This window comes from Micropterus dolomieu, linkage group LG13, assembly GCF_021292245.1.
Source record: "Micropterus dolomieu isolate WLL.071019.BEF.003 ecotype Adirondacks linkage group LG13, ASM2129224v1, whole genome shotgun sequence".
NCBI lineage: Eukaryota > Metazoa > Chordata > Actinopteri > Centrarchiformes > Centrarchidae > Micropterus > Micropterus dolomieu.
In genome coordinates this window covers 14,586,801-14,613,038 of record NC_060162.1, presented here as the reverse complement: position 1 = coordinate 14,613,038, position 26,238 = coordinate 14,586,801, and the positions used below count along the sequence as shown (strand labels likewise).

General features: G+C 40.5%; 2 protein-coding genes across 7 annotated transcripts in view; one reads left to right on the top strand and one right to left on the bottom strand.

Moving 5' to 3' along the window:
- Window positions 1–9,004, top strand: part of bmpr1bb (bone morphogenetic protein receptor, type IBb) — a 58,511-nt gene extending 49,507 nt beyond the window's left edge. For all 3 annotated transcript variants that reach the window (XM_046066446.1, XM_046066447.1, XM_046066448.1), the window contains 10 exons: window positions 1,983–2,142; window positions 3,514–3,616; window positions 3,920–4,022; window positions 5,485–5,581; window positions 5,675–5,819; window positions 6,405–6,597; window positions 6,735–7,032; window positions 7,142–7,317; window positions 7,410–7,540; window positions 7,984–9,004. In XM_046066446.1, coding sequence (XP_045922402.1) covers window positions 1,983–2,142; window positions 3,514–3,616; window positions 3,920–4,022; window positions 5,485–5,581; window positions 5,675–5,819; window positions 6,405–6,597; window positions 6,735–7,032; window positions 7,142–7,317; window positions 7,410–7,540; window positions 7,984–8,109 — 1,532 coding nt within the window. In that variant the 3' untranslated portion in view covers window positions 8,110–9,004. The remainder of the gene's footprint in view (window positions 1–1,982; window positions 2,143–3,513; window positions 3,617–3,919; window positions 4,023–5,484; window positions 5,582–5,674; window positions 5,820–6,404; window positions 6,598–6,734; window positions 7,033–7,141; window positions 7,318–7,409; window positions 7,541–7,983) is intronic.
- A 59-nt stretch (window positions 9,005–9,063) lies between these two features.
- The window catches only part of unc5cb (unc-5 netrin receptor Cb), a 118,328-nt gene continuing 101,153 nt past the window's right edge, over window positions 9,064–26,238 (bottom strand). For 3 of the 4 annotated variants that reach the window (XM_046066433.1, XM_046066437.1, XM_046066435.1), the window contains exons 8-17: window positions 25,742–25,798; window positions 22,792–22,983; window positions 20,026–20,388; window positions 17,852–17,939; window positions 17,525–17,696; window positions 14,223–14,456; window positions 13,391–13,540; window positions 13,127–13,291; window positions 12,178–12,356; window positions 9,064–10,955 (exon numbers count right to left, since the gene is read on the bottom strand). In XM_046066433.1, coding sequence (XP_045922389.1) covers window positions 10,796–10,955; window positions 12,178–12,356; window positions 13,127–13,291; window positions 13,391–13,540; window positions 14,223–14,456; window positions 17,525–17,696; window positions 17,852–17,939; window positions 20,026–20,388; window positions 22,792–22,983; window positions 25,742–25,798 — 1,760 coding nt within the window. In that variant the 3' untranslated portion in view covers window positions 9,064–10,795. The remainder of the gene's footprint in view (window positions 10,956–12,177; window positions 12,357–13,126; window positions 13,292–13,390; window positions 13,541–14,222; window positions 14,457–17,524; window positions 17,697–17,851; window positions 17,940–20,025; window positions 20,389–22,791; window positions 22,984–25,741; window positions 25,799–26,238) is intronic. The other variant, XM_046066434.1, reaches the window with a different exon arrangement.

Below are 26,238 nucleotides of genomic sequence, written 5' to 3'. Positions count from 1 at the left end.
ATCTACTTGCACCTTTCACCATAAACCCATCCACAGTATAAGGAAGCTATTCTAGGATTTTATGGATGGACGGATGCTTGGGAATGTTTCTTTGTCATGCAAACTAACTCAGCATTTTCAATGCAAATGAGTAATTTGATATTGTGGTTTGTGAAAATCTAAATTTTTATAATATAGATATTAAAGAAAGAAGAAGGGGAAAGAGAGAGAGTGAGAGGAAGACATCCATCTAGTGTGACACAACACTGTTCAGCTCTCTGACCACAGATGTCTTCAGGGACGAGCTGCTGTCTGAGCTGGTTTTATTCTCCACCGATGAATGTATGCGCCTGATAAATAAAGGTTGCACATTTAACACATTTAACCTATTTAACAGTAGACATACATTTAATAAAAAATTTAACACATACTTGTCTAAAGATTGGACTTTGAACATTTCATATCATTGTACTACAAATGAATAGCCGATTAATGTTATTATGAAATAATGAAATGCTAAATCAGTGGTTCTTAAATATTATTTCTTTCAGGATAGTAGCTTATGCGTTAATGTTCCAGTTGGTGCCAACGTCAGACAGTGGCTTTTGAATCAAAAATACACTTTAGTTTTTGGAATACAAACTATTGTGTGTAAAGACAATGTGATCACAAGTTTCAATCAGTTTTAACATTTATTTTCCACTATGGCTTGTTTGTTTGTTTATTTTTGTTCATTTTACTCTTGTAAAGTAAGTGAGTAAGTGTAAAGTGAAAGATTGGTAGTACCGGGCAGTGAAATAAATTCTATAATGTCGTTGTTTTCGGCCTAAATTGCTTTTAAAGGTTTCCTTCATAATTAACATTTCATGAAGTAGTTACATGAACATATATGTGTACAGTTCGGAAAAGTTCCATTTGGTTATGTTGCCATTACTCCTGACTGACAGTCATTTACACAACTAAATAACTGAAGATGGAATTCCCTTTTTGTTCAAAGCGCAACCTTGGACTGCTTCAGTGTCCAGTGGCAGCTGTGAAATTTAACACTTTCAAGGACGAGCAAGTCCAGAGCAATAATATTTATCCTACTCCCTGTTTATGTGAATACAACTGTACTGTATTACTGCCCTTGGCTTGACTCAGCTGTGTATGTTTTGGTACTGTAGTTCACTGGTAATTGTCTGCTGGAAATGTTATTCCACCTCTCAGAAGAAAAACACTAAATCATCCCATATATCCAGTAACCCGTATGCTCATAATTTTGCTTTTGTAGTAGTTTTGACAACAAAATAGTATCTGTCAATTGTCTTGTGCCATTTAGAGATGGGAAGGAAATAATTGCTATTGTGCAGGCAGAGGATAAATAAATATATAAATAAATTAATTAAACATTTCTAACATGATAATCAGTTCTGTTGACATTAAATTCTGTTTCTGTTCTCTGTTGGTTTGGAGTACTTGTTTTTAATGGAATGATTAACATGAAGAATACCATTAATGATATTATAAAGCTCAACCTCTGAAAGTTTTGAATCTGTGCCAAATTATGATACATAGGTTCTACTGAATCTTGTAGTAATGTACTCAGCCTCATACACATTTCAAAAGCACTATGCATACTCACACGAAATACACAGGCCCTTGTAGGCGTGCACTCACAGACTCTCTCTCACACACACACACACACACACACACACACACAGCACAAAGACTTCATTCTGGTGAGTAGTGTTATTCTGGTTCCAGACTCCATGCAGGTACATTGAGTCGAGTCCATAACAGCAGGCTTGCTTTCAGCAGCACATATTCACACTTTCTGTGGATTGCATTGCCATGGTAACGCTGCCAAGACAGGGAGATTCTTTGATTTATTCTATCTTTAATTTTGCTGAGGTATGTGTACTTAAGTTTTACTCCTCTGGCTTTGGCTGAGCCAGAGGAGTGTCCAGATATTTTGGTCTGCCCTTGTGCTCAGTCCGGTTTCTCTCTTTCTCTGTGTACAGCCAACATGTTGGACACCATGCTGCTGAAGAATGGATGGAAGGGCGGATCGGAGCAAAGGGCGGAAGAGAGCAGCAGCGCAGCCACAGTTTCAGCTCAGAACATGCTTTGGTGTCACTGCTACCACCACTGCCCCGAAGACTCTGTCAACAATACTTGCATGTACGGTGAAGCACACACAGGACTAGGCTCACCCACACACATGCACACCTGCCGACTATAAAAATAACTCTTTATATCAAGGCTAGTAAAAGACAACACAATTCATTATCCAAATAAATTTCCCGTGAGACGTCTAATTACCTGTTCAGACATACACAAATGTTTACTTTAGCTACATTCTTTAATGAGATCCCTCAAGCCTTTTGAGAGACAGTTTATTAACACTTTAATTAGCCAACCCACTCAGATTAGAGAGATTAATACTCGTGCGTACGGTATGTGCTGTATGTTACAGAAATGTACGTGCACATTATGAATAAATACATATTATATTCATATTAATGTGTATAAAGAGTCATTGTAAGATGGATGTGATGGCATTTTCTAAGGTCAAACTAGTTTGTGTAACTAGTTTCATCATCATTTAATCTCTAAATCCTTTTTTGTTCACCCTAATGGTTTGTATAGGCCTATAAAATGTAAAAATAAATAAATAAATGTTTACTACAGTTTCTGAGACCCCAAGGTGACCTCTTCAAATTGTATTGCCTAACCAACAGTCTAAACAGTCGAAAGCAGAAGGTCTTCACACTTATAATCTGGAATCAGCAAATGTTCAACATGTTGCTAAAAGATGTTGTTAAAAATTCTGAAGGGCTTTTCTTTTGTCAATCGTATAATCAATACAACAATTAATCATTAAAACTATATCTGGAAGCATTTTGGACCAAGTTCCAAGTGACATCTTGATTCATTAAAGGGGAACCGATTTCACACATCAAAGTCTGTGGTAGGTATTTGGGAAGAGTACTGCACATGTGAATAAAATTGTATGAAGCCTTTTGTTGCTCCAGAGGAAGCTGCATGGGATTTCATAAATTGCCTCAAGTGAGGCACTTGAGTGAGTGAGTTTAAAATGAAAAGAAAATGTGGGGGTGTGGAGTTAAAAAGAAGTGCGCTCATCAGACCTCTGTGGCCCAGTCCTCATCTTTGCTTGAGGTTAGCAGCCTGAGGCTACAGTTCCAGCTACTATCATAACACACCTGAATCTGTACAGTCGAGTGATTTGAGTAGAGTTTCATTTTTGGAGATCTATACCCCAGGTTTTGACAAGGTCTCTGGTTCTGCTGCAACAATTTAATACGCGATCAAAATGTTTGAATTACATTTCCTGAATATTTACAGTTTAAGAACTGTTATGATAGTTGAACGATTGATTTGAAAATGATTTAGTCTCAAAAAGCAGCTTCAGTACTGGATTCAGATTCAATAAGATACTATTGAACCCCAACATCTATAATGAGGAAGACTATGATGAAAAGACTCCCAAGCGATGTTTATTTATATGATGATGTATGTGCATTTTGGTAGGACTGACGGTTACTGCTTCACCATGGTGGAGGAGGAGGAGGGAGGTCTGGCGGTACTCACTGCAGGTTGTTTGGGTCTTGCGGGCTCCGAGTTCCAGTGCAGAGTAAGTCAGCTGTGTGTGTGTATTTCTGCCTGGATGAATACTTGCACTTGCCTGCGTATGTGTGTCCTCCTATATGAGCCGTTATTAAGTCTTTATGAGCTTTCCTTGACTCACTGCAGCTCTTTATGAGACCTATTTAAATCAGACTTGTCCTGTCTCACTATCTTTACACAAAGTGGAAAAAACCTTTGTATATTGTAAAATGTTCTCATTAGGAATAACTGTGGCTGTAAATATTTGCTTCTGTTGTGTCTTCATTAGTGTTGTGCAGAAATACATGTGGCTTATGTGTGTGTATGATAGGACACGTGGAATGCACGTTCGAGGAGAGCTCTCGAGTGTTGCACCGACCAGGACTATTGCAACCGAGACTTGCATCCTACTCTTCCTCCGCTCTTGACATCAGGTAAGACGCACACACTTGTTCACACAGGTTTTCACACACTGAAATCCTGCCCCACTTTAAAGCGTGAGTGGCTTTTAGAACGGGCTCATCCAGGTCATGCTGGGTGGTGATGGGTAGTGACAGTTTAAACTGTTACAAACCACAGTGTGGTGCTGGAGTGAAGTGGCACATGCTGCAGGGAGGGAGAGGGAGAGAGAGAGAAAGAGAAAGAGAGGGAGAGAGAGAGAAAGAGGCAGGTGAAACAGAGCCTGCAGCCTTAACTTGTTCTCTCACCCTCTAATGAAAAGGACAGCCTCTCCCCAGGGCCTGCTTGAGTTTCTTGCCTTGGGACGGATGTGAGATATCTGTCCATCTGTTACTCCGCAATACACCAACACGCACACACACATATGCACACACAAACACACACACAGTCTCTCGCTCCCTGTCTCTGTCACACAGACTCACCATTACGCTTTCACACAGCCTCACACACTTCGTTTTGACCTTCAAGCAAACAGTGACAAACTGATTTGTGGAGTCAGTTGGAGAGATATAAAGGATAATTCCATGTTTTTCCCCAGTTTTGTCTACTATTTCTATCAGTTATGATAACACTGTACTCACCAAAGTAATTACTGAGATCTGAGAACATGGCAACATTGCTACAACAAAGTCAGATGTGGCACGAAAGAAGCTGTCCGGTGATCAGATGGGTTGTAAACAATCTTTATTTAGGGATAAAACTGACAGCAAGTGCACCTGAAATGTTGATTATTTAGTGCACTGGAAAACGGTGCAAAACTAAGAACAGGTGTCTGTTATGTAATCAATGTTGAACCAGGAAGTCAGTCTGTAAATTGTGAAGGACATTTACAACGTACAGTTTTGGTAATAATTTTACTGTTGGCCTTTATTTTCTCATCCAAAAACCAGAGTTATCCTTTACCTCTATGAACTTGCAGGGAGTCCATAGGACAATTTGCTGTTCATGCAGTTTTTCTTTGTCTACTAGCTTACTGTGTGTGTGTGTGTGTGTGTGTGTGTGTGTGTGTGTGTGTGTGTGTGTGTTTGTGGTCCTGTGCACACCATGAAGTATCCCTTGTTTTTGTGTGTGTCTGATTGGCAGGAGCTCCGCAGAAAGGCTAGAGCCCCAGAGCTGCTTTAGGCCTCTGGGGTTTCTGTCACAATGTCAGTGTGACAGCTGATCTGTGGGATTCAGGAAGGGGATGTGATCGATCACACACTGTGAGAGGAGGATGCAGGGAAGCGTTAGAGGGAGGGAGGGGAGAAGGAGCTTGTTCCTGCCAATGCAAATTAGAAAGATGTGAGAGTTGTAACATGAACGGATGACTGTCACCACCTATTTGTCAGTTCTAATTTGACAAACTTTCCATCTCTTCACTAAGAACATTATTTTTCACATTTAGGGGTGGCAAAATAATACAATAAAATAAGAATACATCTTCCCATTTTTTTTTAGATTATGTTGATGGCAGCATCCAGTACATGGCTCTCTTCATTTCAATCACAGTCTGTAGCATCATCCTCGGTCTCATCTTTGTTTTCTGCTACTTCAGGTAAGAATCTTGAAGACGTCTCCTGCATGTATCAACAAATTTCCACTTCCCGATGTGCAATTTAGTAAATATTCCATCACCCTTCTGTGGCAGATATAAGCGCCAGGAGTCACGACCGCACTACAGTATCGATCTGGAGCAGGAGGAGACCTACATCCCCCCTGGGGAGTCCCTGAAGGACCTGATAGATCATTCACGCAGCATCGGGTCTGGCTCTGGGTCAGGACTCCCTCTACTGGTGAGAAAACATCAGTGCACATCTGCCTCAACACCTCAAACTGGGCCTTCATAGAAGAGCAGTAAATGATTGTCATTGTCTCATGCTGAAATGGAAATTATATGGAACAAATCAGCTTCATGCTGGTAATGTATTATACATTACAAAAATAATCACATTGATTTTGATTGATTATCTGCATCTACTGATGCAGATAATTATCAATAGATTATCTGCATTACATTTTTAAATGACAATTTGTCTAGAATAATCTTGTAAAATTCTGTGTAAGAATTTTGTAAAGCAAAATACAAAAACAAACAAAACAAACAAAATATCATTTATCAGAAAGTTGTTAAACAATAATACCAAATTATCACCCAACTCTACTTTTGAACATTGAGGCAGAAGGCCCCCATGACATAAAATGTTCATCTTAGATATGTGTCTTCCATGGCAGCACAACGAATAACAAAAAGCAACAGGAAAGGAAATGATTGTAATGATGATGTTCCAATTATCTAACATTGTATTAAGATGTTTAAAACAAAGTGGTTTTAAAGGAAAATGATAAATCACTTTTTTTTTATGATAACCTGTTGCCAGGTGCAGCGAACCATCGCCAAGCAGATTCAGATGGTTAAGCAGATTGGAAAAGGGCGATACGGAGAGGTCTGGATGGGCAAGTGGAGAGGAGAGAGAGTGGCTGTTAAAGTCTTCTTCACCACAGAGGAAGAGAGCTGGTTCAGAGAGACGGAAATATATCAAACCTTCCTTATGAGACATGAAAATATACTAGGTAAGGGAATATAAATTGGGTGTGCAAAATATTACAAATAAGGACTGATTTAAGTGTTGGTGTGTGTGTGTTTGTTTGAAAATTGATCCAAATCATTTGTGCATGCATGTTTCTCATCCCTTCTTTCCAACCCCCAGGATTCATAGCAGCAGATATTAAAGGAACTGGCTCGTGGACTCAACTCTACCTAATTACAGATTACCACGAGAACGGATCGTTATACGACTACCTAAAGTCCAACACCTTAGACGTCAAGGCTCTGCTGAAACTGGCCTACTCCTCCATATCAGGCCTCTGCCACCTGCACACTGAGATCTATGGCACACAGGGCAAACCAGCCATCGCACACAGAGACCTGAAGAGTAAAAACATCCTGGTAAAAAAAAACGGCTCCTGCTGTATAGCTGACCTTGGACTGGCTGTCAAGTTTAACAGGTGCGACATACTGAACATTTTGGACTTTTGGACACAAATTTGTAATGCAGTTTAGGAGTATCCTGGACATTTATCTATAACCCATTTCTGTTTCTCTTCCCTGCCTCAGTGACACCAATGAGGTGGATATCCCTCCCAACCTACGAGTCGGTACTAAGCGCTACATGCCGCCTGAAGTGTTGGATGAGACCCTGAACAGGAGCTACTTCCAGTCTTTTATAATGGCTGACATGTACAGTTTTGGCCTCATCGTTTGGGAGATGGCCCGACGTTGCATTTCTGGAGGTCAGAAAAAGCACTTTAAACATGATTTATACATGTGTAGATGTTTCCTTCATGATACTACTGATTCACACTTATATGCATTTTTCCTTAAGGCATTGTGGAGGAGTATCAGCTGCCCTATCATGACCTTGTGCCCACTGATCCTTCCTATGAGGACATGAGAGAAGTCGTCTGCATTAAGAAACAAAGACCTTCATTTGCTAATCGCTGGAGCAGCGATGAGGTATTCTAAATGATTGTCAATACCACTTTCCAAGAATGCATATTTTTAAAAGACTTATGTTGTAACTAAAGGCTTTATTAATGGTTAATAAATTATGTATTATGTTTGAGCAGTAATTAGCCATTAAAAAGAGCACCTGGGGTTGCCAGGTTGGGAAAAACTATTTGGTTGGTATATATTCTCCTCCACATTTATAACTGCAGGGCAGGTGGCTTATTAGAAAGTGAGCGAGTCAGGGGTTTCTCACATAATAAAAAGTCATCAGGTCTGCAGTTATAAATGGGAATAAGTGGTTAATAAATTAAAGATGTCAAACCTCTGATTAATTAAATAGCTAGATAAAAAAAAGATGTGAAATATGCCAAAGGGATTCCTCATAACTTGCAAATCCCTTATAAAAGGTTTTGTTGTATTCTTATGTATATGTACATATGTGTCTTCAGTGCCTGCGGCAGATGGGAAAACTGATGTCGGAGTGCTGGGCTCACAACCCGGCCTCCCGCCTAACAGCCCTGAGGGTGAAGAAGACCCTGGCGAAGATGTTAGAGTCCCAAGACATCAAACTGTGACAGAGAGTCAAGAGATATGCTCTCATCACCAGAGACTTGTCACTGCCACTGGCACAGCGCCACTTACACTGGCCAATTAAAGAAAGGGAAAAAAAGAGACTGTGAAATATAGGACAAAGGAAAATGACAGGGAGGATGAGATAATGGTCGACGGGGAACCGGGAAAAAGAGGCAGAAGATTTATTATGTCAGGGGAGATCTGCCCTCCCATTGTCTGAGCCACCTCTGCCTCAGGCCAAGTGTTCAGGTTGTGCTTTCTGTGAAAGCTGAGTGGTTGTCAGGTCCAGGCTGTCCATGTCAGCAAGTGGACAGGGACCCTTGCAGGAGAGGAGGACTAAAATCACTCTGGTCAGTTCTAAACAGAGGAAGGTCCTGCTCTGCCCTTCTGAAGCCATATGGCAGTATTCTATGTGCAGTCTTTTGTACTGTCACTGCTGCCTTCATGTTCTAATTCATGCTCAGTGACCTCATTGTCAATGACATTATTATTATTATCATTATTATTATTATTATTATTACAGAACAAAGCATAAGACTAAATTAATGAAAAAAACATGTCCAGCAGAAACAGAGTTTTCTATAGTATTTCATTGTACAGTGAGTGATGAATTTGTGAATTTTGGTTGTCCTTCAGGCTCTCAGAGCTGAGGCAGCCCTGCTCTCCCTTATTGTCTCTTCTTTCCACTCACACTTCATTTGTACATAGTTCAGCTGGCATCTATTGGTAATTATTTCCTTATTCGATGCTATGTTTTTGATGATTTGTGTACACAATATGTCCTGTCCACTCTACCACTATGGCATGTGCCTTATTTAATCTGTACATAATGTGATTAATGAGTGTGTGAGTGGATCTGGATAACATTCCCCAATAAAACGACTATGTGTCAAACAATGCTGTAAGATTCATGTTATTAATCTCATAATTCAAACAAATGAGATCCCCGTGCTCCATTTTCAATGTTGCATATAAATATAATTTATTATTAGTCTTAAAAATTCTTTCTTACACTTTGTACAGTAACTTGACAGATGAAATGCAAGCATTTGCGAGAAACATGAGTGCCAGAAACAGCCAGGCTACATTCTCACTATACACAATAATAATCATGAAGCTGAAGAACAACTAGGGAATGCAAAGGCTAGCCCACTGAGAATGTCAAGATTGTTTCAGAAGATGCAAAGTTTGCATAGACGGCTTTACGAAAAACTGGGACAACTGCCAATAAAAGAAATCAAGAACCAACCAAGAACACTTGAACAGTCACAAGTTATGCTGCATCAAAGGAATGTTGCATTTTACGACTATCACTAATATTTATGCACAGAGTCAGTGTCATCATAACCTTGATGTCTTCTGTCATTAATATACAAACACAGAAGTCTGAGTTAAAGTCTCTGCTCGCCTCCAAAATCACACAATGTATGTCATTCAGTTCTGGACGCAAGAAATGACACTTGATATTTAGATGATCACCTTTTGTATTCAATTTATCCTCACATACTGGATTTCAATTATTTGGTAAAAAGCAGTTGCATTGGTCCTACAAAAATATACTCATCTGATTCCCTTTTCTACAGCATATACCCCTCCGCTCTGCCTGTTCTCTTTTAATGTAGATGATATCATCTTGAACAATATACAAATCATCAGCATCAGTCATGAAATTTATTCGGTTTGGGAAAATGGCCTTGATCACCCTCTATTTAAGGGAGAATGGACTGGTGTAATTAGGCAAATGACCTGATAATAAACATGCAACAAAAGAAAGTTAGGAAAAATCATAACCAATGCAACTTATAAAAATTATTCTAACGACTTTTTAAAAAATCATGTAAAACAATCACACATAATTGAAAATCAATAATTATACATAACATGAATAAAAAGTATTAATAGTAGTTATGACAGCAACACTAAAACTGTAAAATGATTACATCATTGATTTCTTTCTGTACATGTAAATGTGGCTGACAGAATGAGTCATTGCTGCAAGTGTCCACCAGGAGGTGCTATGATACAGTCAAACATAATGGAAGAAGAAACCAAAATGTGAGGACAGGAATATTCCATAACAGGCAGCATCAAATACAAAAAAGATATGTATAAATAGGCATATTATTAAATACTATGTTATCACAGAACACATACTCATCCATGGAGTTGATGTGGAGACTGATTTTGGAGAGTGAGAGATTCTTCCTCCGATCCTAGGCTCGCTCTTTTGATCTTTTGACCTCTGATAGTGTCTCACTACTCAGAACGTTGTCTATGGCAAGGGCATCATCCACATATCCGCACAGTCCATCCAAATAACCAGACAGCTGTTTCCAAGGAAACTAGAGCCAAAAATATCAAGTTGGTGTACCAGAGAGAGAGAGAGAGAGCGAGAGAAGAGAGAGAGAGAGAGAGAGAGAGAGAGAAACAGCCAGACAGAAATGACTGGCATAGATTCTTGTTTACCCTCCCAAGTTTTTACACCCTTTGTTGCCAATGTTTAACTGGGTCATGGGCTGAGTAGACCTAGCTGTTTCTATCATCATACTTCTGAGTGCGCACACATGCAGGATCTGTGTGTCAACGTGATGCAGAATGACACTCCCGCATTTGGGTGTCCCCCCCTCTCTTATTTTCTTTTCATGTCTTCTTCCTCCCTGGTATGTCACATTCCCTGGTGGGCAGATGTCAGTGTTCAGTCACTGCAGGAACAAGGCTGTCATGGCGGCCCATCTCCTCCAGTACCTGGGCCAGGCGACTGAGGTTGCCATCAGGAAAATGCTGGGCCTCCCACAAGTCTAGGATCACTCCCGTAGGACTGGATTTGGTGGCAAAGTAGTTAAGATACCTGGATGATCGAATGTGACAAAACAGAGAGGGATGGGTTGAGAAGACAGGACTTGGCTAGTGTGTTTAAAATGTTTTAAACATTTTTCAAAACTTTTTAGCTCCATCATCTGTACAGGTATCTTCTAATGCCTGTCTCTTTTTCCATTTATTTCCCATGTGGTCAATAACATTTCTCCTTAATAAGGAGATAATGCAGACATGACAGTATGTGTATTTATGAGCATTGATGTATATATCTATATGTGTGTGCTATCTTTTCTTACGTATTAAAATAGATTTTCCCTTAAAATTATCCACATATTTTTAATGGGGCAATCTGTTTAAAACTGACTTTACGGATTTCATGATTCCTGCTGCAAACATTTTAATTAAGTTCTCTTGCGACAAGTACAGCACAGAAAAAAACTAATTTATATACAGTTCAGATAAAAGTAGGGGGGAATATGCAAATTAGCTGCTGATTAAGACCCTTTAAGTCCATTTAAGGAAGTGTAGCAAAAAAAGGTTAACTTTCAGAGCTGTGTTGTGCTGGAAATGATATTTTTTAAATCCTATTTTTCACACGTTTCTTTTTCCAATCTGTTTTCCCCCCATATAAAAAAACCCCACACATATTCCTGGATTTTGATTTGAAAAAATAAAAATGGAAACTAATATATACACTTCTGTTCTGTATGTATCATCAGTTCGGGCTGAGAACGAGAGGTTTGTTTAAGTCTCTACCCTGCACTCTCCTTCCTTCACGCCACACTCTGTCAGTGGTCTCGTCAATCTGCAGCTGCTGCCTGTGATAAGGCCACCCTGCTGAGCTGGGACCTTATAAATGGACACACACTGTACCTCCATCACACACAGACTGTCGGACTATCAAAGACACATAGGTGATGTTTTTGAAACGAGCAGCGTCGTTCTATCTTTGTCTTTCTCTCTGTCCGTCTCAGTTCAGTTGATCTCTATTCAACAGATGTTTATCAAAATGAGTCCCATTCCCACAGAGAAATCAAAATGTACAGTTTTATTCCCCATTTATTCTTGTTGCATACTTCTAATAAAAATAGGGATTTGGCAGCTAAAATTGCACATCAACAATATTCCTTCATTTTATCTCTTTAATTTCCCCCTTTCCCTCTAGTCTGTGGCCAGACTGTGACCACTGAGGCCCCAAATCTGAGTCACTGTCTCACTCCATTTCTCTGATAGACTCATGTTCCTCCACACACCTGTCAAGGTTAAGTTTGTGGGCCAACATCCTCCAGTCATTTCCCCTGGTCTGTGGTGCATCCAGACTGCCACACAGCTTCTGTCGGATGGAGACGGGGATGCGGAAGGCATTGGGCCCCACCAGTGTGGTGATGTTACTGGCGGGGTCCAGCAGAGACGTGTCAATGCTCTGGGAATCCTGCAGAAAGAGAGAAAGAGAGAGAGAAGGAGAGAGAGACAGGTTGAAATAGAGACACAGACTGTAGCAGTGGCATTTTGTCAGGGTGCAGGCTGCATGTACATTATTTAACACCATCTCACAGAGCGAAACATAATGTAGCTCAAATGGGTTGGTAGCACAGACAATTTCTCTCTCTGGGTTGTGTAAAAAGAGAAAATTATTCATTTTATTGCCATTCATTTATTGATGCAAGCTGAGTGATTTTCAAATATATTGCATCTGGTGGATTAAGTACTGGAGGTCTGCCTACAGAAACCAGAGCAAGACCCAGAGACAAATGAGCCAATGCCAGGCAGGGACACAGCTCCGCACTGCATGTACTGTAATTCATCTCATTACTGAGCACAAAGCCTGTGTGCTCCATCCCTCAAGCTCCATTCTCCTGGCCAGATGGCCTTTGTGGAGGAACTATGGCACGACTAGAGGGAGATCATTCCCCCTCTGCTCCACTCTGCTCTGCATTGGCCTGTCATCGGCAGGACTATATGAAAGCCGCAGGGTCAAGACGCCCTGCCTTCCACCCTGTAAGTCTTTGTGAACATTGCAAAAAGAGGGCATGGGAGAGAGGATACATTTGTTCAAGCAGCGTTATCTCTGAATGCAAAACACAGGTGACAAGAGGGATCAAAAGCCACACTGATTTTTAATAATCTAGACGAGGAGAATTATTCTTTTAAGCCGTTATAAACTAAATGAGAGTGTTACATTTAGGCGTGTGTCAACTTCACCTCTGACAGTGTAGTGTCCAGCTGAAAAATCTGCCCTTCTCCCTCCACTTGGCGCACACATATCTTACAGGCCAGGTCCACAGTGTTGGCAGAGAACCGCTCCAGGGTAAAGCAACAGTGGAGGTTCCTCTGTGAACCGCTCCACACTTGATGAAAGGAAAGCTCCTGCATAGAGGTGAAGAGGGTAGAAGATTTTAGTCAGCTGTCAGGGAGCGTGTGAAAATGTTTAAGTCCTATTTCTGAAAGGGTTTACGACCAGTTTACCTGGTACTTGGCTAGTAGTTTGCTCTTCCACAATGCGTGGGGGACATCGTGGATGGAAAGTCTCAAGTTGTGGGTGCTGTCTTTAAAACTGAGTGTCTTTGGTTCATCCAACAACTTTCCACCCATTTGCTTCTCCATCTGTAGGACTTCCTGAAATACACACACAAAACTTGTGTAGTATATGAAACCATGCATATACTGACCTCAAAACAAATTTGTCTACTTTTGTGCTGCTTAAAATTGTTGTTATATCTGTTTGCTACAGCAGTTTCATTCAAATGCTCTCCGGTACATTTACAAATGAAATATTTTTTATAGTATATTCATCCCATTATCTCAGGGCTTTATGAACCTGAATCTGGACCTGCCATCTGAAAGCAACTTCAATGTCCTTGCAGCAGGATCACTATCACATTCTCATTACCCATTCCCAAACTTAATAACCATGTTTAATATCCCTGCTCAGTATGATTATCCTTCCTTATCTTTCCTCCGTGTAGGTAGAACAGTAGAGTAGGGGGATAAATGTAGCTTATTTTGTGTTGGGGCAGCAGCTACATCTTTCTAGGAGCAGCAACACTATTCAAATGCAAGCATTTGTCACCCCTTATTGTGAAACACCAACAAAGAGATTTCTCATTCCGCCTCCCACATCTCATCTGCTGGCTTTGCCTACACACACGCATTAACAATTCAGTCAAAAATATCACTCTCACAAACATCATTAATGCTTACAAACACATTTAATTGCTGCTACATAACCTTTTGCAAACACTGACAGACAAAGAATGGAGAATGGATACACACATTCAACAACCTGTGGTGCATTTACCTTTAGTGCGTCCTGTGTGTCGTCCAGGCAGTAGACTCTGATGTGATACTCCATGGCAGGGCAGGTGACGGGGCCGAAAATGGCTAGTTTGAGGCGCTTGGTGGTTGCAGCGCTGAGAGGTTGGCCCACAAGGCAGTAGGTACCCAGAGTCTCTGTCAGGATGTGGCAGGCCTCGTCATCCATTTGGATATAGCACGGCGTGGTGAAATTTTCCTCTCCTACCACCACCACATCCTACGGTGTGGACAAGAGGAAAGAAAAAGTGACACAAGTGTATAGTCATCATATAGTGTGTAGTCATCCGCTCATAACTTTGTTACATGTGGTAGCGTTTGCAATTGGAAAAATACCATTATAAAGAAGAAAAAGATGAGAACACAAAAGAAGGCATGATTAATAGCATGTCACCCTGGCTCTGTCCCACCTATGTTGCCTTACATGTTTTCATTTGAGCCAAAGTATAGCCATTAACAGACGTTGTTGAACACTGTTGCTTTCTATCTCTCCAAGACCATCCATTATCAAACACATGTTCTTAAGTATCTAAGTGAATGTTTTTCATTCCTAAAAATGGGACTGTTCAATGTTAAGCACTGCTAATACATGTTTCTATGTATTTGCTATCCAATGGACATAATCAGGCACAGCCAGCTGAGCTCAATTAGTAGGTCATTTGACCGATGTCCTTATATACCAATACAGCATACCAATATACGTAGCCATTACTCAAAAAGCATAAAAACAATCACAGTTTATTACTCACATGTGTTTAAATTGAAAACACAAGTTTATGCGGTTTTTGTTTTGGTGTGTTTGTAAAAGCAGTGTACTTAAACTTAACTTGTTACATTTGTATTTATTAAATTGTTCAGGGGAACTGGCCTGTGGCATTTCAGTTAGAATTTGGATATCATCATTATTAATGTCCACAACATTTTCATTTGAAACTTTCACTTGTATGACTTGTGTACTAAATTGATTGCTCAGTTGGATGCAGAGACGTAAAGAACTGGCTGAACTGAATTTAAATGTCATTTTAAGGGGGGGTGGAGTACAATTGAGGGTCATGGCCTTTTTACATAAGCTGTGTCCTAGATATTACACTTTGTGACATTACACAAGTGTGTGTTACCAGTGTCTGACACCCTGCCATTATATATGTGAGGTAATGCAAGAGTGAGTATCCAGACCATTTGTAGTTGACCCCTGTAATAGCACTAAATGCCTAGACATATTTTTCTTTCATTAACACTGTCTGGTCTGAGGATGCTAATGTGGCCTCCCTCTCGCTCTCTTGATCTCTCTTGATCTTGCATTCTCTTTCTCTCTCTCTGTCTCTCTCTGTCTTCATCTCGCTAATCCAAACACTCCTGTGAGCAGCATATTGGCATTAATTCAGCCTATTATGAGAGACAGAAGAGGAATTACAGTATTTTATTGTGAGCTAGGCCGTTTAACAGCAGTATTATGGCTGATCATTAGACTCTTAAACTGCTCCAGGGGGATGGCGCCGGGGCTCCTTACTGGGGGATAATTAGAACACATAGTGGAAAATAAGGCTTTTGCTTTATACATATGTGTGCAGGCGCAAACAATCAAACATGAAAATGCACATGTTCACAAATCTAAATTTATTCACACATTTTTGACATCAGCTGAGGCGTGGGAGGATAAATCTTTGGAGGAGAGTTACTGAAGCAGAAAGTACCGCATGTTCCTCATTATATGTCCTGCTGTCCTCATCGTCATCACAACACCATGCTTCCTCAATGCTCAATGGGTGTGTGTGTGTGTGTGTGGGAGGAGCTCATCTCTGCTGTTTCTACTGTAGTGATGAATACACATTTTGACAGAGCATGTCATATGAAGCAATATTTCACACATACAGCATTGAGGCTGGCATCAGTGGGAAGAGAAGCTCATATAAAGGAAGCTGCAGTTACCGTGAATATTACCATCTGCATTTCTGACAGGTCAGAGATGTAATCAATAGCAAGTGTGTAACTGCCATATATATGTATGTGTGTGTGTCTGTTGGAAGATTTCACCTTTGATCACTAGTTATTTCTTACTTAATAATTCTCATTTTACAATGAGCTTTATTGGCTGCCCCCAAGTAATTCATCAATGTCACAAAGGCATTTCGGGCCAGTCTGCTAGTTTTATATCTGCTCCATAAGTCATATCAATAGCAGTGGAGATTGACAATGTTGTTATTCAAGCCACTATTCAATAATGAGCTGACAGAAGGCTGTATATTGGATATAGGCTGTTGCTAAGTACTTGGATTTCCAATATGTGACAGGCCTCTACAGTATGCCTGCATAGATTCAAGCCAGTGCCATTTTTGTGCTTTTTATTGCCTTTCTACTGCGTTTCATTCTGCTGTGGAACAAATGGTTGTTTTTTATATTTTGAGCACCTTCCCATTTAAAAAAGTCTAAGCACACTCTGAGTTCATTAAAAACCACATGGAAGGAAAACTTATCCAGACATGCTCTCTTGACAGGTAAGAAAAAGACCTTTATAACTGCCCACCACAAGGTACATTGAATTATTATCTAAGGTGTACTACTGATAGAGATTTTTGGTACAAGAAATGACAACTGGACCATTTCTACGAGTATAAAGCAGTTTTTGTAATGATTGTGGAAGCGTAGTTTCTCTACAAGTGATCTGGACTGAAGTGGACTGTTTCTGTGTGAGTGTGTGACAAACAGAGAGAAGGTGAAAGGGGATAAGCAGAAAACATTCACACTGCTGCCCTCAGCAACCCAACATATCATCATCAGCACTGTTAATGATGGAGCTTGCAGGCACAGGGCTTCCAAAACACAAACACAAACACAGCACATACACACACAACGGCACACACAAACAAAAATAGGCATTCATAAAGGTACAAGAAAACAGTCTGGGGAGAAGACAGTCCCAGCCTATTCTCTGCTATCAGTGGTTTACTATTTCAGCACCTGGCTGTAACAGGGATTCGCTGAGTGCTGAGCAGCACAAACAAAGCTGGGAAAGTTGATCCCCTTCACCTCATCCATGCTATCTATCATCCAGTGCCATTTCATCATTTTGTTTTTCACAGTACCTTTCCGCTTTGCTCTTTCCTGAGTAGAATTTCTAACCAACCAAATGCAGTGTGGAATATTTAATGGATAAGTCACATCTGTAAATCTTATTTTAGGTGGCACACATATGATTTTAATACTTCATATGACTGTCAAAAGCACATTTTTAAACTACAACCACCATGGCGACAGGCATTAGAGTCTGCTGCTGCACCCACATCTCACCTCCCACTGGTTCTGCTGTGAATGGCTCTTGAGCTGGATCAGCCAATCCTGTTGACCATCACACACGGCACAGTGGTGCATGGTGATGATGACGGGTCGAGTCAACAAGGCCCCGGGGGGCCCACAGCTCACCACTGGGCCCAGAACTGTTTGGCCATCTTCCACAGAGGGCCTGGAGGTGCACAGAGAATAACACACATACAAACAAACACACAAACACATATGCGCTGTTTAGTGGCGATGTGACAGCAGTCTCGGTGTACATGGCGGAGCTGACAGGGGTAAACACAACTCTGGAGCATTGATGTGGCAGGCGGCACTGCGTACCTCATGTTGTCCTTCCTCTGAACCGTCACATACATCTCATACACTCTGCCCTGAGGTATGGCCCCTGCTGGAATAAGCAGACTCACCCCTGGAGAGCACAAACACAGACAGACACACAAACAAACAGGCATATATATGAGCTGTGGGTTGTCATGTAGACCAGAGGAGAGCTATAAGTGCTGTCAATGCCTGTTTAGATTGTTTCTTGGTAGCACAGACAGGGACATGAGAGCAACATAAAAACTAAAATATTTGTTTTCCATTAAATATGTATATTTACATGGTGAATCTCAGCTAAAAACACTCTCAGATATACAGTTTAAATGAAAATTGGGGTGCTATACCTTTTACATACAAAAGCAAAATATTAACAGTTTTACTTGTAATGGAGATATCTTAATGAATTACTGCCATTACTGCACCAGTAGAGAGCAGTTAAAGCCCGTGTAAAAAGTGATAATTATTATTATTATTTTTTAAGTATGATAATAATCGCAATTCCTCTCAGCCCCACATATAAAAACTATGGCACTTTATTGCCTTCTCATACGGCATCAGAAAATGATGTGACATTTCATTTCTAAAATCAATGATCTCTCTACTCTTCATAACATTCTCATATTGCTACAGCCAGCAAGATTTACATTTTTTCATCTCAGATTGATTTGATATGATGTCCTGTCCGATGTGTTTTTTAGTACACTACCCCCCGCATTCCCTCATGCACACACACATACGCAAACACACACACAAATAACACTCTCTCTGGAGGGGGTTTCTCAGATAGCTCATTGATTTCCCATGTCCTTGTACTGAACTTTTCAAAAGGTGACAGACAGCTTCTCTTGCTCGCTAGCGAGGCAATCACAGCTCTGCCACAGGGACGTCTCGCACACTGCCACTCTCCCCTCACAGCAAAGCTTCAAAGAGATGGGAAATGCATTTTAAGATGCAAAATACCAAACAGGCACACTGACAGCGCCACAAAATATTTCATTACCCAGAAACACGAACAGATCAAATATCAAATGTGCTCTTTCCTCTCCCTCTGCCTATGTAACATGATGAGGTGGCTGAGCACAACCAGCAGCTGAGAACATTTTTACAGGAACCAAAACGAAAAAAGAAAAACTTAAGAAACTTGAGAAGTCGGTGTATCCTTTAATGTCTCCGCTAGTTTGTCTATGTCTGTCAACATGCATCTGTGCCATGTTACAAACAGCCCACATGTGTTTGAAGTGAGGACAGCATGGCTAATGTAAGCTGCCTGAAACAGTACACCTCTACGTCAGTACCTCTAATGCACACACCTTAGGTATCCATCAACCCCTGTCATACTGTGTGCAGTCCATGCACTGATAGGTTACATATGGTTTAGATATTGTTTCAAAGCCACATCTGTGTGTGTAAAGGTTATCCTAGTAAAGATGGTCAGGTATAATACAGGCAGCTCAGATCTCACACATCTAGAATTCAATATTGTATTTTTTTTTTGCTCCATGTTTACTCGGAAGTTTGGTGAGCAAGATTTACGGCACTCAACATACCCACACTCTATTATGATTAGTTTTGCCACATTTCACCACATCTATTGATAAATGTGACGCCGTTAATAACTGGAGCTGCTATTGTATATGTTTGTTTGAGATTTGATACCTTTTGCAGTTTTTCTTGATTGCAAAGCTCTTTATAGTTTCAAGTTCCCAAGTGTCTTATAGGATAACATTTTGGGATGAGTACATCATCATCAGCCTTTTATGAATGAATGAGGAGTGGCCATATAAGGGAAGAGCTGATGGATGGTCTTTTCTCCGCATCAGGCAATGCAGTGGAAAGTTTATCTTTTCAGTACACACATGTGCACACACACATACACACACACACACACACACACACACACACAAATCATCTGAAAGGAGAGGCACTGTGTAAATAAAAACATGCAGCTCAAATCAAAACAGATGACGCACAGCTAATGTGTTTTAAGATGAACTATGACAGAATTTTCTGGAATAAGCAGATGATTCTCTCATGAATCAGAACTAATTTATTCCATTGTTACACTATGTTTGTCTCTGCATATTTTTAAATACGCAATATATATTTGCATTGTTATGCGCAGCTCAAACCACACAAATGTGAAAACACTTCCTCTCATTTTTTTGGTACTGTACCTGAGTTGGGTACAATGAGGTGTCCCCCCTGGGAGCTGAAGGAGCCCAATGCAGTACAGGATGGATCCCTGGTCCGAAGCAACGTCTGGGTCTGTGTGCGACGGCCCATCGTGCAGTCACTGTTGTCCAGGAGGCAGTGGGGTAGCTTAGGTGACAGTTTAGAGGAAAATTCCCCTCCTAGGTCATCCTGTGGAGTCACTAAGCCTGAGGAGTTGTACACCTTAATCTTCAAGTTGGGAAGAGGGTCCAGCAGAGGGGAATTGGTCATGGGGATTTTGTCAGCCACATCATGGAGGGCGTAGACAGGGCCGCGGTACATGGCGGCTGCTGATGTCAGGTCAGGTGGTGCTGTTAAGAGATCAGCTGGAAAAGAAAAGGAAATGACATCAGTCAAGCAGAGTAAATGTCTTAAGGAAAGCATTGTGGTCATCTTATACTCTTTCTAACTGTGAATGTGGTGAACTGGTAACTTGAACCTAAAAACAACCATGAGGAAATGAAGTGTTGGCAGCAATCAGCAATGCTGCCGCCTGGCTTTGCTCGATTGTTTTTTTACTCATTAGGGTCCACTTCACCACCAAGAAACATTACTCAGTCAGAGAAGTTCAAGGCGCAGCTGTGATTCATGAATAACAGATGGCATCACTAACACTCAGTTTACCGGGTAGGTACAAGGATGGATGTTCAATAGCTGGGCTGAGTGGGTGGAGCGATGGCAGGGGGACCTCTCCACCCCCTCTCTGTTTTCCAACAACACAAAGTTTATAAATTATACAGATGTCAACAAAGTCATAAAAGTTGTTCAGATATGACGGCCGTAAAATTATTTATTTAGTAGCAGTAGTAGTAGGATGTGTTTTTATGTCTGTGAACCACAGAATCCAACCTATCTGTTTAAAGCTGCTATTAACCTGTAATCAACTTAGCTTACCCTGTTTTCTTTTTGTTTGTCCTGTTTTTTGCTTCACCTTTTAATAGTTATCTTTAGTAGTTATTGTGGTTTTTATATCTTGTAATTGTCTTTTTTACCATGTAAAGTGCCTTTAAGTACCTTTTAAAACAGTATATCAATAAATGTATTATTATCATTATTATTAGTAGTAGTAGTATTAATACTATGTAAACATCAATAACTGTAGGTACTGCATAGGCATTGTAATAAATTGCATTACTGTTATGCATTCGGAGATGGGAGAAGATGTACTTTGAGCAGCAAAGGGCCACAGGTTGGATTCGAACCCCAACTGCTGCAACAAGGACTCAGCCTTTGTACATGGGGCGCACACTCTACCAACTGAGCTAAACGCACCCCAATGACCATCTTTTTATGCATGTCTTGACGCAGGTTTGCACAAGTGCAGTCTAAAGAAAAACTGAATTTTTAGGGGTTTTTAAAGTAAGCCAATCTGTTAAGCTATACACTAGTTAAAATACAAAAAGATTAAAATGGATTAATTAATATAACTTTGCTGACATTGTCAGTCAGTACAGACCCAGACATACAGACTGGTTTAGATTTGAATCAATCTATCATCATTAGATCCTGTCTTCTGTCAACTGTTTCAGATCTACTGATTTAGATAGCCACAAGCTAACATCAATATAATAATAAATATATTTGTAGAGTGCCTGCTGCTTACAAATGTTTTTACCCTGGTCTGGTGCTGGATTAGCAGATATCTTTGATGTGACAAGGACAACAACAAAAAGAGCACATTTAGCAAAGACTTTGGTTCTAAATACGTGCTGGGCATTTGCCCAAGCAATTATTTGTGGCATCTTTCCTTCTGAATTGCACAGTATTTTAAATATTACTTTCCAGCCTGTTTTTTTTTCCTTCTTTTTCCTGTTCCCCAAACCTCCAACTGACTATTTACAACACAATTACTCTGATCTGTGTGTGTCCCTGCTGTCTTTTTGTCCAGCTCACTGCCACCTGTCCTCATCCCTGCGGTCTTACTTTTAAGGCCTGCGTCACCAGCCCAAATCTAATTACAGTTTAATATGCAACATACAGACTGGCCTTATTATGCCTTAATGAAGGGGCATAGTTTGGCCTCCCATCACTACGACAAGCATTTTAATAGTTTCATCACCTTGCCTGCACAAACAGGCTGTCTGGTGCCTGTATTTCTCTCTCAAGCGCCCTGCTCATCTCCAGTCAAAATGGCACATTTACATTCACATCATCACTAACACATATGTGCTGCCAGAGCAGCTGAGTCAAACATATCTCACCAGGTTAATGCTATGGTTTGCTAATGCAAGCAATCCCCAATGCCTGACAACACAGGTGTGACATCTAGGGCAGGGGATTGAACCTCAATACCTTTTCTGGCACTGACTGAAATGTGTCTGTAACACAGAGTATCAAGAACTATCAAGCACCAAAAGCTAGGACCGAATGCCCATTTGTTGTCTTGTTTACTTATGCTTCAGTCCGATTTTTGGCAATCTGAATGATGACTTGCTTATTTTAGAATATTTTATTTAAGCAAAGTTCTTGTGTGGCTGCTTGAGACAACATTGAATAAAGTTTTATGAACTGTGCTTAATGTGTGTCAGCTTAGCTTTGTTAAATTAACTAAAGAGCTGAAACTAGTATCAGAAGAATTCTAGTAATAACCTAGCCCTAGTGCCTTTAGCTCACTCTTAGGTGATGTAAAAGACAGGGAATCATGTATGCATTTAGACACTACATAAAAAATGTTCACACAGACACACTCATAAATGCATGTGAACATATAAATCCATCCTGTGCCCCACCTTTGCGGGCAGTCTTGATGCTGACTGGCTGGAAGCCTCCGTTGAGGGCGGAGGAATCAATGATGTCAGAGTCGAAGTCGCGGTGGTTCTTCCTGTAGATGAAGAGCGCCACGACGACAGAGATAACCAGGCACATGATCACCGCTATGACAATACCCACATACAGAGCTACATCATCTGTGCTGGGGGCCACTAGGGGAGGAAAGAAAAAAGAGAGAAAAATAGTCTTTTAAGATCTCATATATTCACAGCAATAGTGTTTTCTTTCTCAATATGCAGGAGTGGTGATGAAGCCATTATCAGCAGACTAATATCCTGGTTTAAGATTGAGCCGGATATTAATAAACATCTACCGAGAAATAAATGTGTACAGTATATTTTTTAATTATGGTTAATGCTTGCCCACTGTGGCAAATACTCTGGGTGTTGATGAAATAATATGATATACGACACTCTTAATTGTCAAAAGTGGAAAGGGATAATGAGGCATGTTCTGCAGAATACTGAGAGTGACAACATTGGGTCTTTTTTCTCCTTTCAGGTTTGCTATCTTACCTTTATACTTATATCACACTTATATCTTACTCGGAAATCTGCTGAACAAAAGCAAGAGTCATGACTTGTGTATCCACGTTAGTAACAGTGATTTTCAAAGTCAACCTTAAAGTTTTCTTGAATGAAGTCATATTGTATTGTGTGTGAGAGGGGTGTGTGTACCATGCATCATAAAGATAATAAGAAATGTGAAAATAAAGATAAAGATGATAAACTCTGTGCACAACGGTGCAATTAATAAGGATGACTGCTCCAGTGCAATGCAATGACACACTGTCCTAACAAGCAAGGCTCAGAAGTGAGATCAAGAGTTCTGAAGACGGCGATATAGATGTTTTCATCTTCAAATTACCGTGCTCGGTGTTGGAGTTCAGAGTCTGTCTCTGTCTTTGTTCTTACACACTGCAGATACGATCTAGACATAGCACTGCATTTCTCAAATTGTCTTTCATCTCTCTGTCCCTGTCGGTCTTTCTGTCCATTTTCCATCTGGAGAAACCTCTGTGATTAGTAGGCCTGGCATGGATACAGTGGTTGTTAGAAAAGCAGACTCAGACAGGCACGAATTACAGATCAGACCTTTTAATGGATGACTGCTGACAGTCTGAACTCTCTATGGTGTTTGGTAAAGAATGTCCTTCACTGTCACTAAGTTGACAAATGGGGAGAAAATCTTCTTTAGAGGTAGTGAAATGCCAGAAGGCATGTGTGAGCCTGTATGTGTGCATTGTTCAACATATGTACACATTGTACATATCAGGGGGGCTTTGTAAAAAGTCAAAGGCCAAAGCATATAAAAACTTTTTTTTATGAGAGAATAAAGTTATTTTGATAAGAGATACATTTCTGTTTTTGAGATAACTTGAGTATGCAAATTCAATAGAATCTGCACCAGTAGGTGGCAGCATCAGCCATAGAGCCATCCACAACACTTTCAGGGCAGGATGGCCTAGCATTTGTGTAAATTAGCCTCATGTGTCTCAGGGATACAGATGGCACTCAGTCTGTGTCTCTTGTGTTCTCTTGCACCACGGAGGAGGAAGGAGTAGAGGGAGAAAAGAAAGAGAAGGAAGTTTTTTTGTGACAATTGAAAGTCAGTTTTTTTTATCACATCCTTGATCTCAAAGAGTAAAAGTGTGTAGCATCTTTGTCTTTAGTTACGGCATGATGTTTAATTACATATATGGATAAATAGGTTTTTAAATTACATCAAACAAGTACAATATTCAAAGGTTACTCAGTTTAAAATCCATCATACAGTATTTTATGCTAAAAGACTACCCTATTGAAATTAAATTCATTATGACCTTCACCAGAGCATTCCCTTTCACTCACAGTTTGAACATGGTGATTTAAAAAAAAGAAGATTGTTTCTTTAGATTAAGATGTCCTGAATGGGCACAATTAAAGAGGATCTGGGGGCTCTGGTATTGTAGTTATTTCAAAGACTTTATTTCCCTCAGTCCCAGGGAAGGACATGTGTGGCCTGGCCCTCTCTATTCAGCCTTTACAGAGACATCATATTAAAGAGGAGTGTCAAGATATATCCTCATATATGTTAGGCCTATAATCCTTCCTTTAGCACAGATATGAACAGAAAACAGAGGAGGGAGGCAATGATGAAAGTCTGAAAATGTAATTTCACTGTGCTTCCTCTGCCAAGCGTCCCTGCAGTTATTTAACATATATCCCCTCAGTCGAACGATCTCCCATCCACACTTTGATGATAAAGGCAGCAACCTGCTAAGTGTACGCATTAAAATGTATCACTTAGATTAATACATCCCTTTGAACATGAGCCATTGTCGCAAAGGGAAAAGTACAAGAAATGGAAATGAAGGGGATTACTGAACACTCCATTCTCTGTGAGGACACAAGACTTACAGAGGAAGGGTGAGATACAGAGAGAGAAACATATTAAAGATATAGACAGAGAGATAGTGGGTTAAATTCTTTGCAACACTCTGTGCCTGAGCTGACAGCGAGGCAAAGTGTCAGACTGAGGTTCTTGAGGAGCAACAGGGTAAAGGGCAGTGTCATCTCTGAGTTAGAGAATAGCAACATGGCTGTAAACAGGCAGCTGGCCAGCAGAGACACGTTATGAGAAAGGACAGGAAATCAAGAAAGAGGAAATTCCCTGAAGTTATCTGTAAAAACAGAATATCAGCGATGAAACACAGAAAGAACTGCAAACATTTTCTTGTTTTGTTTTATGTTGTTAGTGCAAAAATCCCACTTTTGATAACAAGTAATGTTTTCTAATGATTTATCTGGGACTATGAGTGACTGCAAATTCCTTGTGCACAACCTGCCAATAAATTAAAAACAAATACAGACATGAGAATGAATGTAGAAATAATGTAAAAAAAAAAAAAGATTAAAAACAATAACTCACATGAATTTCCAAAATCACTCTTGTCTTTTGCCTCAGAGGACTTCTGATATAAGGAACCTTGAAGAGAGGAAGGGATTGTGGGTTGGAGAGAGAGTAGGGGAGGAAAGGAAGGGGGTGGGGGGTGTTGGAAGAGGGATGATGAAAATCAAATTTAAGCCAACAGAAAAACAAACTCAACAAATGAGACAGCAACAAACTCATGAGTAGGAGCGATGACACGGGGAAGCGATCTTTCTTGATTTGGCCCCTCCTCTCCAGATCTGTGTATAGAGTATAGAGATGGATGAGAGGAGTGTGGGGGACGTGGAGGTTCTGTGAGGGAGTGGCATGATCCATCAACTTGGCTTAGTGCCTCAGTAGCAGCAGGACTGTTGCTGGCAGGTGAGGGGTATTGGAGGGGCTGATAAAGTGTGGGCTCCAACAGAGTCAACAAAACCAGCAGCCCTGCAACTGCCACTGGAAGGTGGATGGAGAGGGTAGTCCATGGGATAAAAGGA